The following is a 15,227-nucleotide window of genomic DNA, read 5'->3' as shown; positions in this document are numbered from 1 at the left end:
TTTAAACCTCTTTTTAAAAATATCCTGTGCAGGCATTGCCTCAATGGAAACTCCATCCCCTCCCCTTCACACACAAGGCCATCTAACTTCTATTCTTAAAGTTGCTACTTTCGTTGTCAGAACTGAAGGGAGAATGTTAGATTTGTAAGAGATTGCAACAGAATCAAATGACTCAAAACATTAACTCTGCTTTGTCTCCAATAGATGAACCTGTCAGTGATTGTTGTAAAAACCCATCTAGTTCACTAATTTCATTTAGGCAAAGAAACCTTGCCTGGTCTGGCCTACATGTTACTCCAGTCCCACAATAATGTGGCTGATTTGGGGACAGGCAACAAATGCTGGCCTTGCCAGCAGCACCCACTTTCCATGAATGTAAAAATTTATCAAGGACCAGAATCTTTGCTATGTGTTTGAGAAGTTGTAGACACACCAATATCCAATAATTAGTCTTTAAGAGCTTCTGATTTGAGTCATGAGATTAATTTTCAAGTGATTGGATCGATTTTACTTGAGTGTCCCACTCCTAGAATATAATTGGGATCCAGACACTTGAAAGGGAAGGTTGAAAACTTAAATCGTAGAATGGGAAGAAAGGAAGCAGAAAAATCCATTCAAACTGAAAATGTGTTTTAGTTTCACAGGATTTGTCATAAATAAATATTTTTGATATCAGATTGCCATTTGTGCTGATAAATAGTGTTTACATTAGCAGCAAATAATCTGGTCTAGAAAACCCAGTAAAGCTGCTGATTATCTAAAAGAATACCATTTGGTTTGGAGTGGCAGATACATAGAATCATAAAAACCCTTTACTGCAGAGCGAGGCCATTTGGCCCATTGAGTCTGCACTGACAGCAATCCCTTCCAGGCCCTATCCCCACAATCCCACACATTTACTCTGCTAATCTCTCTAACCTACACATCTTGGGACACTAAGGGGCAATTTAGTATGGCCAATCAACCTAACCTGCACACCTTTGGACTGTTGTGTTTTTCCCGGTGATGCATATTGGGATGTTTCTATGTTAAAAGATGTTATATAAATTCAGTTATTGTAAAAACAATACATTTAAATAGCACTTTGCAACTTGTTAGAGACCTGAGCAAAAGTGAATGAATTACTCTAACAGAAATGCCAATTTTACTGGTTGATTTTATATATTTATTTGTATTGGCAGTACTACTAGTAACAGGGCAAGCAACACTATTGATTCTAAATTAATTGAAGAAGTTTCTTACAGAAGAATTGTGTTTCAGTTACATATGTTCTAGCTTTATATTGTTTTATCATGTTGTTTTCTACTTTAATTGTCAGCACCCAAGCTAAACAAGAACTAATTATCAGGACCTTAAAGCTAATGAAGATGTAATTGTGCTTATTGTTTGCTACAAAGTATCATATTTGCAAAGAAATGGTGCTTCATTTTAATATAATGTGCTCAATGCTGCCCTCTTTGGGGATCATAAAATATCTATTTGCATGATTTCAAAGTGCATTGGATTATTAATTTCTCAAGCAGTGTGATTAAAATCTTTTCATTATCATGGTGTTTGGGGAACTGTGTGGTGCATATACAAACTTACTTGTTAAATCCTTATTTTGTACCAGTAACATTAGGCTGTTTCTGTCATGGTCCTGTACCGAGTTGTCCTAGCCAACTATAATAAAATGTATGGTGTATTCGGCTACTATAATAAGCAGATAAAAAGCCAAACAAGCTGCTTGTTTAATTTATTGAATGGCCAATGTGATCTGAATTTCCATTAAGAGAGTGAGGGGCATGAATGATGAAGTTATGATGCTGAACTTTTTTTTTAAATATGACAAATGAATTATGAAAAATACACCAGAAGTTATATACATTACATATAAGCCATATATTGCTTTGAGGTTTTGCCTATAATTGACAATCGTGTGTTGGTTTTTCATGTTACAGTGGTTTGACCAGTTTCACGATCCAGAGCCTGAGAAGGAAAAACAAGAACTTTTGAATGTTGAGGTGAGGTATAAGAATAATATTGTAATCAAGACAAGACTGACAAGAAAGCTGCCTTCTGGAAGGGTTATATGTGAAGTGAATGCACACCACCGATTGCTTTTATACTAAATTCACAAATTTGGATTAAAATCTGGAAAAGCTAGAAATACTCAGCGGTTCTGGCAGTATTTGTGGAGACAGAAAAAGTTTACCTTTCAGGTTTATGACTCTTCATCAAAACTGAAAAAAATTCAAACATTTACTGTTAAAAATTTCAGTTTTTCAGCATTTGCTATATTTTACTTTGTCAGTTGGGTGACTGTTTCCAAATAATAATTCTGCTTATCTGCTATCCAGTACAAGGTAAGCAGAAATATCCTCCAATGAAATATTGGGAAGGTGAACGCCATTGTCCTTGGTCAAAGTTATAAACTATCGCTTAACCATAGACTTCATATCTCCTTGGCAATTATCTGAAGCTGAACCAGACTAAGTACAGCCATGGCATCATACTTAATCCCTAAGACAAGTTTCTAGTCACGTATCTGTGTCTTTGTTAAAACGACCTGTTTCCCTCTCTGTAACATCACTTGACTTTGTCCTGCCTTGACTTATCTGCTGCAGAAACACTCATCCATGTTTTGGCTACCTCTAAACTTGACAATTTCAATGCAGTAAAGCTCCTTGATTGTTGAGTGCAACTCTAACATGACTCAAAGCTCAACACAAGCCAGGACAAAACAGCCACTCTCCTGGCACCCCACCAACAACGCCTGATGCATAGTGGCAGCTGTGTATACCATTTACAAAAGGCACTGCAACAACTCACCAAGGCTTTTTGGACAGCACCATCCAAGCCCATAGCCTATGCCACCTAGAAGGACAAAGGCTGCAGATGCATAAGCACAACGTAATCTGCAAGTTCCCTTTCAAGTCACACATTATCTTGACTTGGACTATATTGTCATTCCTTCTCTGCCCTGGAACCCCCTTCCTAACACCACTGTGGGTGTACCTACACCATATTGACTGCACCAGTTCACGAAGGCAGCTCACAACCTCCTTCTCAAGGACAATTAGGACTATAGATCCTAAAGTGCAAAAGGAGACCATTCGGCCCATTGAGTCTGCACAAACTGTCCAAAAGAGCATCCCACCCAAGTCTGCCCTTCTGCCCTATTCCCATAACCCTGTGCATTTGCCATGGTTAATGCTCCTAACCTGCACTTCCCTGGACACTAAAGAACAATCTAGTTTGACCAATTCACTAATCTGCATACCTTTGGAGTGTGGGAGAAAACCAGAGCACCCAGAAGAAACCCATGCAGACACTGGGAGAACATGCAAACTCCACAAATCTGTAATTGAGCCCAGGGCTGTGAGGCAGCAGTGCTAACCACTGCTACTGTGTTGCCCTTTATGTGACATGGTGTCACATTTTTGTTTTATAATGCTGCTGTGAAGTGTTTCTTGTAGCGCAGAAGTAGCATCCAAATCTGAGTTAGAAGCAGTGGTTCAAGTCCCACTCCTGAACTTCATGGTCATAGAAAATGCATTCATAACATGGTCAAACAGGTTGACTATCAACCTGCAAGTTCTGCCTATATGTCAATGGAAGTAGTAAGAGCTGGTGGGTCTTCTGGTCAGCAAGAACTCCCAGAAAGCAATGGCAAACCACTGCAATTTCTTGCTGAGCATAGCCATGGTCAAACAGCAGAAGTCCATGGTTGCCAAAACTCCTGGCGCATGATATCTGAACAGCAAGGAAAAAGTGCCTTTTGACATTTTCATTATGTTAAAGATATTATGGGTGGGATTCTAATGCCTCTCAGTTCTGCATATCTTGACAGCAAGAGATGGTGTGTGGCATTGTTTGGTCCCGCAGCTGTCATTGGGATTTCCCATTGGGGCTACCCCACATTGGCAGGAAACTCACGGGTGGGTGTGCACTGTTGGTGGGACCAGAGAATTCCGCTGGCATGAATGGCCAGAGATTTCCGGCCTATGTAAACAAAAGTGAAGGATAAAGGTATATGGATGCAGTGCTTTTGTTTGACAGATGTTAAAAATATATTGTTGGAGCAGCAGCTGAATATTTACTGTGCACCTGGCTTATGCTTACATCAAACATAATGCTTGATACTATCACTGGGTGGCAAGCTGACATAATTAACTTTATTGATAATTATTCACTTCCAGGTACCCCCTCAAAAACATGTTACTGTTTGCCCATTTCAGGCACCTTAACTTAAAAGTAGACTGCTATGCATTGACAGTAATAGTTAAGTTTTTTCTGGAAAATACACTACATTCTAGAATGTTTTATTGTCATGTTAGGCTTTTGATAGTGTACGGCCTTTCATTGTCATTAGCGGAAATTTAGTAAATAGTCCTTGGGAAGAAGAGTTTCTTAAATTGCATTCCTCGTACAATCTAGGGTCTTCTGAACATGTAAGATGCTTTGACAATGCTATGTCAAATATAAGTGAATGTGGAACTGATCTGAGAGGTGGCATTCATGACAGTTTGCTTCACTTCTCACAAAAAAATTAACAATTTGCCATAATTAGTCTGTTTTTATCCTGGCCTGTTTCAATTAAAGGCCATTTTTCCATTGTGCTGTTCTTGCGCTTTAATATTGAGAATTTTAGCAGTGTCTGTCCCTAGATTAAACTGGATTCCATGAAAGTTTTACTTTTGTGTTTCTATGAAAGGAATTTTATTAATAGTTCTAATACATTCCTTATTAATACTTGAGTGAAGAAAATTGCATCTTTCACATTCTTGAGATATCCTGATTCCTTTCATAGATGTCACATTTGACAATGCTCTATTTTGGACTTTTTACACATTTGCATTTAAACTTATTTACTTTAAAAATAAACTGTTGCTTTATCAATATTTCATTTTGCTTTTCATCTTAAGAGCCTTAATGGAACTGGTTTGGGATCTGAAGATGGCAGCACGTCTGAAGAAAATAATAACAACAATGAAGGTAATGAATTCAGTCGCAACTAGGGCTCAATATGGAATGAAAACTTAGTGGTCAGTCATGTACTTATTCTAGATTGGGTAAGATACTGATGTTCAATTTTGAAGAGTCTATGGGGGGAATTTTCCCATCCTGCTTGCCACAGGAATTGTAGCAGATGGCGAGTGGTCCATGCAAAGGCCCATTGATCTCTGGTGGGATTTTCCAGTTTTGAGGCAAGCGCAGCCAGAAAATCCCGCAATTTATCTATTTCTCATTTAGATCTATTGATATCTTCCTGGAAAGTAGACATGTTATTGAGTGAAAACATGACTGCTCAGCTGTGACACCCAGAAATCCCCAACTTCTCAAACAATGTCCATTTAAAAGAGATAACAAAGAATAACGTGAGTCAGTGCCTTTAAGAAAGGTGATGATAAAGTAGATAGGTGGAATAGATGAAACTGCCCCTCTTAACTTACTATGTTGGGTATTCAAAGTACAACTGAAAATGATAGATTCACAATCAAAAGTGATATAGTAAGAGGGTATGCTTTCAGCTTTAATCTTAGAAAACATTTCAGCATTATAGTTGCACTTACAAACTAAACAGGCAAAATAAATGTAAAAAACATTATACAGCTCTTGGAGTAATAAGTAAAACTACTGGAAACTCAAGGCAAGTTGTTCAGCATCTGTAAAGAGAAAAGATATGTATTTATAGGAACTTGAGATAGTGAAAGTAAACAGTTCAGTAAGATTATGCAGAATGAAAAGAAAATGGGATGAGAAACAAGATATTTCATTCGTAGGAACAGGGTTAATGGGCAGAATGATTTGCACAATTCTTATAAAGCTGTTGGGTGATGTCAAAGATTATATCAGTGCACTGAAAAAATATTAGATGGACAAAATATCTTACAGACTGCATTTAACTCTATTTTGAGAGCTGGAAAAGATTGGCATCTTATTCTTAAATAGAACAAGTAAACTTTTGCTCAGGAACTTTCTTTTCTCCCATTGACCAGTTAAAGTACTTGGGGCTTTTTTTTTGTGACCTGTAAGCATTCACTGTCATTAGCCTGCTGAAAACTGATGGAAAAATTCAGGATGAGTGCATGGAAAGATTAAGATGGAATTCCAGAAGTTATAGACTATCATTCACTTTTTGTCCTCAATTTCATCTTCCACACCATTCAACGTCTTAACAAAAAACTTTTCCTGTTTCTTTTCATTTTAACACACAATCCTGCTCTCATACCCACATGTCTGTCCTTGGCTTGCTGCAATATTTCAGTGAAGCGCAACGCAAACTGGAGGAATAGCATCTCATCTTCTGGCTAGGCATTTTATAGTTTTCCGGTCTCAACATTGAATTCAACATGATTTGCTCTACCCCACCTCAACCCCTTTGTTTTCATTCTATTTTATTTAATTTTTACTATTCTCAACCTTTTATTTCTTTATTTTCTTTCTTCATTTTTCTCCTCCCCAGTCTTTCCCCTTACTTTATCTCCTTTACCTTTTCTTCCCCCTTTGCTTTTCCTTTTCTAAACCTTACCCCTGTCCCATCCATTTTCCTTCCCTCCCATCCCTCAACATCTTCATTTCAGCTTTTTTGCCGTTTGGCCACTCACACCCTTTATTCTCTCTTGTGGACAGCTATTAGTAATCTTTTCCCCTGGTTTCTGTTGCTCTGACTCGTCTTTCATTCCCTCATCCTGCAGTATAAATATCTACCATTTTCTATGCCTTTCAGTTTTGATAAAGGGTCATTTGGACTCAACGCAAGTTGACGATGATTAACTATGTAAAAGCAAGAAGTGCTACGAAAGTTGCAGGCTAGCAGAAATCCAGCCACAGTCCAGGATTAGTATTGCTGATAAAATTGTATCTACAGCTTGTTTAAAAAAAAAACAGCTAGTTTACTATTTTTCTACATTTGTATGTCAGGCCTTTTGTCTCCTTGCAGATGCTACCCGACCTGCTGAGATTTTCCAGCATTTTCTCTTTTGGTTCATTTCAGATTTCAGCATCACAGTAATTTGATTTTATGCCTTTGTTTCATTGCTGGTTGAAAAGTCCAGGCTAATGTGTTGTAAATATACAAACAAATGTTTAGTATATATATTATAGTGACAATTAAAATAAAATGTTTGGCTTTGTGATAGTGCTATTTTTCTTCAGTTACGCACTGCTTTATTAATGTAATGTGCATGTTTCTATCCTTTTTTAGGCTCATCCTCAGCTGGTGCTATCTATCCCATCTTTAGTACTCCTTGTACTGGCAGTAAAAGGTACAAACTTGAGATATGAGTGTGCGGTACTGAGTTTTTATCATATGCATGAGGTTCATGTATGATATACCAAGATATACATGGTTCTCGTAATTCCTGACGCTAGTGTTTTTGAGAAGCATTTGTTTCAGCAGGTTATTATCTCTGCTAAAGTTTCAGAACTGCAGACCAAAAGCTAGTATTCTATCGTGCAATTTTAGGCAATGTTCTTTCTGGATTTAATCAATGTAAATAGTGCGAGGTAATGAATGTCTATTTGGCATAGAGCAACTGGAGATACAGACACACAGCTCACTAACAGTAATGATGGACAGATCAATAATGGTAGGTTAACAAGGTATTAGAAGCAAACATTAACTATCATGGATTTCCAAGAGCCAGGAAGTTTGACATTGTCTTATTGCAATGCACTGATTAGCTGATTATGAACAATACCAAAAATAAAATTGGCCCTGTTCAGTTTGCATGGATTTTTTTTTTCATTCCTAAAATTTCAGCCTTCAAGACAGAAACTAGTTTTTCTTTGTGGGTGCCTATTCAAAGACAATATCAAGATTTGTTTAAATTATTGCTGCAATATTACTGAACTGAAGCTTCTAATTGTCTACATATTTATTCCCATGTAATAACGTTATGAATTGTTTATGTTCTGTTTTTATTTAATGTTGATTAATAATTACAATCAAGCAAGTTGACAATGATTAACTATATAAAAGCAAGAAGTGCTACGAAAGTTGCAGGCTAGCAGAAATCCAGCCACAGTCCAGTATTAGTATTGCTGATAAAATTGTATCTACAGCTTGTTTAAAAAAAAAAGCTAATTTACTATTTTTCCACATCTGTATGTATCTCTATACTTGAGTGTTTGCTTTTTATGTTTCATACTCCATTTTAAATAGTGCATAGTGAATTTGGAACAAAGTTAGTTATTTTTGCCCTTGTGTAATTGAAGTCTATGAGGACAATTCTCCCATCCCAAAGCATTAATTTTTTTAGTGCGTCAGGCTGGGAGAATTGTGTGTGGGCCGATTTGTGGGATCTGCATGGGTTCCCGATGCGCACGCATCTCCGAGCGTGGTCGGGAAAATGCTGGAAACTGGTGAGACCAGCAGGTAAATCATTTTAATGTTATTTAAATGTCATTATGAAGTCTCCGGGTCTGATAGCGTCTTCCACCTCGTCAGTACAATTTCATTCCGGGGTTCAGACTAGCTCCCCACTTACCAGGGAACTAGCGGGAGACCCCGCTGAAGTGAAGGTGACAATGGAGGCTCCCCGGGGTCAGGTAACAGCGAGGTAGAGCCCCCTGGGTATGGGTACCCTGGCAGTGCCAGCCTGTTCCGCCTGGCACTACACACAGGGCAAAGTGCCCATGCCCAGGGGACACTTTGGCACTGCCCACTGGGGGCAGGGCTTAGGGGCGATGGGGGGGGGTGGTGGGGAGTTCCGCTGCCATTGCAATCATTTGGGACTGGAGGGAGGCAGGCGATTGGGAGGGATGGTCTGCCGGGGGTGTCTGCCTCCCATAAAAAGTGGGATCATCACTGCTGGGGAACGGGGAGCTGAAGATCGGGGCGCTCCTGGACTTTGGGCAGAGTGGGGGTTGTGGTGATTGAGGCTTGCCGGGAATACTTGGGGACTGGGGAGGTGGGGGGTGGTGGCAGCAGCACTGAGAGGGTGCCGGGCTGGCCAGTGATTGAGCTGGCCAGTAAAGTGTAGGCTGACAATTTGGGGCCCAGAACAGTCAGATTGTGGTGTGAGTAAGCTTCCCACCCCCGGCCCCCCAAAAAGCTTTTAATGATGTTCACGAATTGTGCCCTTTGCAGTGCACAGAGTGTGGGAGATTCTTGTCTGAACTCCCACTGAAAAAACAATCACCAAAACTGGTGATTTACACCAGTTTTCCCATGAGTTCAGCATTTAGAACTTTTTTGGGAGAATCGCCCCCTACAAGTGTAAGAATCCATTGGGTTGAAGTGTTTGATTGAAAATAGTCATCAGAGATTTGCAGGAAAGAAACCTGATTGGAGGATTTTGAAACAAGAACTGGTAGAAGGGAACACACAGCAGTGACAAATTCCAGAATTTCAGAGAATCTGAAGGTTGGGGGGGTTGATGGGATAATGACTTTGGTTATAAATATTACACTGGGTATAGGAATAATTTTTATGTTGAAGAAAAGCTTAATGCATGAAATTTATGGAAGTACGTATAGAACAGTTCAAATTGACATTACGTAGATGCAGCACACCTTCTCTCAAGGTGGCACTTTGAGGTGCCTCACCTCACTTAGAAATTCAGGTCATATTTGCAACATATATTTAATGTTGAGCATTCTCTAGTACATACAGATCAAGGGCTTTCACATTGATTCTATCCCCTTGGTGTACTTGGTGGGAAGCCAGCACCCTTAGGCCCTTTCCCATTGACCTTTCTGGTGTTTAGTCCCTCAGCACATAGCCTTGGACCTTTTGAACGTGCTGGTCTTTAACTTGAATAGGTCTTAGCACTTTAAGGGTGGCAGGTTCCTGGCAGACCAAAGAGGATCTTTCATCATGTTCACAATCCTCCAGACATTTGTTTGCCTTGTTGTGCATCTCTGGGAACAGCCTGTAGAGTAAGTTTCTGTTTACTCAGGCTGTACATCAACATAAATTACTGCATTTCTTTCTGCAGTGTCTTTGCAAAGACACATTTCAGGAGGAGAGTTGTAGTAGTTGCTATCCCACCACAGCTGCCCGGGGGTAGAGAGTGGTGATGCAAAGTCTTCAGGTGTGCTTGAAGAATTTGATGGGGAGGGCCTTTCTCACCACCAGCCAAGCTACTTGGTGCTCGTTGAAAGCTTTGGCGATGAAGTATTCTGCAAGTGATTGACAGTCAGGGAGCCATCCGACAAGATCCTCTGTCACCTTTTCTTGCAAGGACTGGAAGGTGTTGCATGTCGATCATTGCTTGATGAATTTGTGGTCAAAGGTATTTTTCTGCTCAAAGTTTTCCAGGTGTATTGGAACAGTCCAACTGAATGAGCATTCCACAGTAACATGGATCCTTCACAAAATAAGGACATAATAGAACCTCCGCATGTAGTAATACTTGGATGTTTGCATACTGAGGGGTTTATGCCATCCCAAAAAGAGTTGTACGTTGTAACACTGTGGACATGATCTCTGCAGATGAAGTAAAAGACAATTGCAGAACAGGAGCAGGGTACGGGGCAGCCTGTGCCACATACAACAACGAGTGCCCCTTGTACTTGTTGATCGGGTTTTTACCTGCAATGGAGTGGAGGTTCACTTCCACAACATACAACCCGCTTCTGTTACACTTCGACTATATACTACGGTTGTCAATCCTCACGGAATGGCCAAAGAGTCCCCTAGAATCGGCCTTAATCTCCTGGTGGCCAAATAAATACATTCCAGGAGCACATCGGTTTCCAACAACAGTGGCTACCAGCCAGTCACATTCCAGACCATCCCTATTTCCCCACCTATAGAAAAGCCTGACTCAGTGGAGGCCACTCGAAGGAAGTATCCTAATGGTCTACAGAACATGTGATTAGAGCTCCAATCAGTTGTGACTATGCCCACTCGAGCTGCAGAGCCAAAGCTTAAGTTTGGCAGAGACTGGCTGGATGCTGGTATAGTGATTAATTAGTGTTATTAATTAGTGTTGAATGGTGGCAACGGGGCAGACAGTGGTGTCTGTGGTTTTCCGTCCCCTGAGAGCAACTCACAGGGGAGGAGTTGTTCATGCTCTGTGGAATTTAAGAGACACAAGTTCATTCCCTCCCACTTAGTGTTATAGGCCTTTTCTGATTTCACCCTCTCATGCCATACTTGACAGCTTTTTATAATGTGATTTCTGATGTGTACGTTCAGCTAGAATTGGAAACCTACTATACATTCATCCCAATTTTGGCAGATGTCCTAGTTCCTTCAAATTATATCCCCAATACCTACAGGTAATCTGACTTGACTGTGCAGAACAAATAATTAATCAACCCAGTTCCACATGTTCCCACGGAACATGTTCTAATTCTTGCCACAATTTGCTTTGGCTCGCAAGACTTGTTCAAATTGATTGCAGATGCATTAGTCTGAAGCAACACTAAATCTATGCAGAAGACAGTGATGCCATCAATGGATAGGGAGGCTTTGATTTGAAAACCTCTGTTGCCTGTGACCATAACCTCTCTTCTGCCCACATCCTTCCTAATAGATTTGGCAAACATTTCAGAACAGCATAAGCGAAACAGGAAGGAGGGCAACCTTGCCTGACTCCAGTTTGACTGGGAAGTTTTCCAATTCCCACCCATTGATTGAAACCTCCACTGATGTTTGTAGAGCATTTGGATCCAATTGCAGATTCCTTCCCAGAGCTTGTTTTGAAAAGCACAGCCATCATATAGGCTTGCAATATTTTGTTAAAGGTTGCCTTCTTATCCAAGTTTATGGGTTAGATGTCTATCCTATTTTCTACATATCCTTCAGTAGTATCCCTCAGTAGTGCAAGGTTGAACACAGTAAAAAGTCTGACAGTACCAGTGCAAGGTTACCAGTGATCATCCTACCAGGTCTAGCACCAGTCTGATCAGGGCTACCCACTGATTCCAGAGCAAAGTGATCTAATTGCCAATAAGTTGGGACAGAATTTGTAGCTCAAAATAAACAGTGAAATGGACCACAAATTTCTCATTTCTCCCTCTTTTAACTTTTTATAGATAGTAATGTCTTTCCAGCAGGGCTGGGGAAATCCAGTCTCACAGGGTACAACCAGTAACATCACTCTGACAGTTTTACTTATCTCGAAGGACCTGACTGCTTTGTCAGCTCGTCCAGTGTTAGCAGTTTGTCCACATTCTCCTGCTTGCTGGCTTCTAAAATCTGTGATAAGGGATAGGAAGGACTAAGAAGTTATGCTGTGCTTCATGTTGTACAACCTGATATAAAAAAGTTCTCTGATCTTTAGTGTGTAAAGTTGTGATGATATAACCAAGCTATTTAAATCCCTCAGACGGCTAATCATGGAGTTTTTTCTCTAACTTTTGGAGGTAAAAACGTGAGCACATCCCTCCTTGCTGAACTGAGCAGGCTTTGGTATTGATGATCTTGAAGGCATGGCAATGAATGTGGCCTGCAGGCCTTCTAGACACTGCCTAGAATGATCAGCCTGGATCTTGCCAGCAGTAGTAGGAGCTTCTGGAAATTGGCTAGTCGCTGGTTCTTTAGAACAACTGCTACCTGGAGGCTGCTGTTTGCCAGCACCTTAACTTTGTTGGAGGTGCAGTTGTCTCCCCATAGCAGAATACACAGGCCGCAGGAATGGCAATCTTTACCCCGTGACCTGTGGAACCATTGTTATGACCATTGGCCGTAGGTGCTAAAATCTGGTAGTTCACACACCTGCAAATACAGCAAGTTAACTTTTGGTGAGGTGCTCCAATGTCGTAGCACATTCTATGTGGTGGCCTTGACACAGAATTGAGACACTTTTTAGACTAATGTGTGGAGTTCGTCAGACCGATTGTCCATCTATGCTCATCTATACCCTTGGGTATGTTCCCAAGAGTACGATCCTGCACAGTGTTCAAACCAGTGTGCTGAGGTACCACTCCTGTTCCCTGCTGGTGGGTTGTTGTTCTGGGATGACATAGGGTTTTGTGGAGGGGGCTTGTGATCCAGAAGCTCATGTCTCAATTGGTGCTCTCTTCCCTCATAGAAGATGTTGCTGCATTTGGTTTCCTGAGGTTGATGTGTACTTTGCTCTTCACTGCTTCCAATGTTTTGAAGCAAGATGGTCTTCTCCATTACCACCTCTTTTTTTTTGCAACTTTTTTGTTCAAAGCAGCTTTCTCACACTGCCTCACCTATTAGTTGGTGATTTGTTCCTTGTGGTGGACGTCCTTGTTCTTGCTAGGAGCATTGGATTTAGGAGCAGGAATGACCCTTCGAGCCTGCTCTGCTATTTGGAAGATCAAAGTTCAGCGATTCAGCATCCACTGTTTTTAGAGAAGAGAATTGTACAGACCAACAGCCCTCTTGAGAGGAAAAGATTCATCATCTTAATCTTAAAAAAAACACTTCTTACTCTTGAACTGTGTCCCTTAGTTCTAGTCTCCTGCACAAGAGGAAGCATCCTACAAGTGTCCACACTATCATGTCTCCTCAGGATCTTGTATGTTTCTTTAAAGTCACCATTCATTCTTCTAAATTCCCAATGGGTAGTGGCCTAAACTTGTTTGACCTTCCTTCACAAGATAAATCCTTCATCCTGGAACAAACGTCCTTTGCAATTGCTTCTAATGCAGTTTATCATTTTTCAAATAAGACAACTAAAACTAACAATATTCCAGATGTGGCCTTACCTAGTCTCTGTACAGTTACAGCAAACTTCCTTAATTTTATATTCCATTCCTCTTGCAATAAACGCCAACATTCTACTGGTCCTCTTAATCACTTGTTAGACCTACATATCAACTTCACACCATTTGGAGTGGATCGGGGTTGGAAGGCGAATTAGTGCCTGAGGTCATTGGGGATGGTGGGGATTGGGTTAGTTTTAGAGGTAGAGTTTGAGTTAGGGGTTATGATTAAGGTTTTATTGAGGGTTAGAGTTGGGCTTATGGTTAGGTATATAGTAAGAGTCAGGTTTATGATTAGGGTCATAGTGAGAGTCAGGCTAATGGTTAGGGTCATAGTGAATGTTTAGGATAACGTTAGGATCAGGGTTAGGGCTCACTTTGGCGTCAGAGTGAGATGTATCGAGGAAGAGCTATAATTTTATTGTTAATGTTGAGATGAGATTCATCCCCAAAAGCTGACATGAAGAAATTCCAGTGTAAGAGTGCTTCAAGTCCAAGGATTAGGAATATTAGCCACACAGTCTTGAATCTGTTTCAGAGAGAAACACGGGTTAATATCTGGGATATCACTGGCCTTGATGAAAGCTGTTCATGCTGATATAACACCATGCCAGCCAGTTTTCTGTCAGCCAATATTGAACTGCAGGAGGGGAATGGGGATGGGGAATGGTGGGCTGAGGTGGGGTTGGACTTGGTGGTGCAGGATGGGAGGAGAATGCGGTAAGAATGCAGATGGGATTGGGCGTAGGGTGAGGTTAAGAATGGGGAGTGGGTTGGGATTGAGTATAATGATAAAAGTGAAGGATGGAAGTTGGAGCTGCAGATAGGAATGAAGATGGGGATTGATTTGGTGGATGAAAAATGGATGGGGAGGGCTTAGTATACTAGCTGCATCTTCTCCAGGATCTTAGTATTGCTGAGTCGTCTCTTCTAGAACCTGCTGGCTACCTCTCACTTTCCCTGACCCAACTCCTGGTGCCCAGTTATGTGCCCGAACACATTGGTAAGACCTGGGATATTTAGGGGAAGAGTGGTAGGAGTCTGGCTGACACAGAAAGAGAGCTAGAGAGAGAGACATTCCTAATGAAAGCTGCTCATGTTCAGAGCATTTGAAACAAAATGGATGAAAATTAATTGCGTAGATAGATGTAAAGGGGTATGATATTATTAGCATTATGAAGACATGGCTCCAAGGTGACCAAGGATGGGAATTAAACATTGAGGGCTATTTAGTGTTTAGGGAGGCCAGACAGAAAGGAAAAGATGGTGGAGTTGCATTGTTGATTAAAGAAGATACTGATGCAATATTGAGATGATGTGAAATCTGTATGGGTCAAGTAAAGAAACATCAAGGGGTAAAAAGAAATTGTGTGGATGGTTTACAGATCACCAAACTATAGTGCTAATGTTGGGAATGGCATTTAGACAGGAAAGCAGAGATGCATGTGTTAAAGGAACGTCTGTGATTATGGGTGATTTTAATCTGGTTCTCTAGACCAATATGCTGAGGAACCAACAAGGGAACAGGCCATCCTGGATTAGGTGCTGTGCAATGAGAGAATTAGTTGGCAACCTAGTTGAGAGAACCCTTGAGGATGAGTGATTATAATATG

The 15,227-nt window shown here is 40.7% G+C and overlaps 1 protein-coding gene across 3 annotated transcripts in view; it reads left to right on the top strand.

The window, feature by feature from the left end:
• esco2 (establishment of sister chromatid cohesion N-acetyltransferase 2) overlaps positions 1-15,227 on the top strand; it is a 41,758-nt gene that overhangs the window by 11,338 nt on the left and 15,193 nt on the right. For all 3 annotated transcript variants that reach the window (XM_080192616.1, XM_080192617.1, XM_080192615.1), the window contains 3 exons: positions 1,941-2,003; positions 4,908-4,977; positions 7,190-7,250. In XM_080192616.1, coding sequence (XP_080048742.1) covers positions 1,941-2,003; positions 4,908-4,977; positions 7,190-7,250 — 194 coding nt within the window. The remainder of the gene's footprint in view (positions 1-1,940; positions 2,004-4,907; positions 4,978-7,189; positions 7,251-15,227) is intronic.

Source organism: Carcharhinus amblyrhynchos, chromosome 7, assembly GCF_965287045.1.
Source record: "Carcharhinus amblyrhynchos chromosome 7, sCarAmb.v2.hapA, whole genome shotgun sequence".
In the NCBI taxonomy this organism is placed as follows: Eukaryota; Metazoa; Chordata; class Chondrichthyes; order Carcharhiniformes; family Carcharhinidae; genus Carcharhinus; species Carcharhinus amblyrhynchos.
Note: the sequence above shows the minus strand (reverse complement) of the source record. Positions and strands in the feature narration are given on the sequence as shown.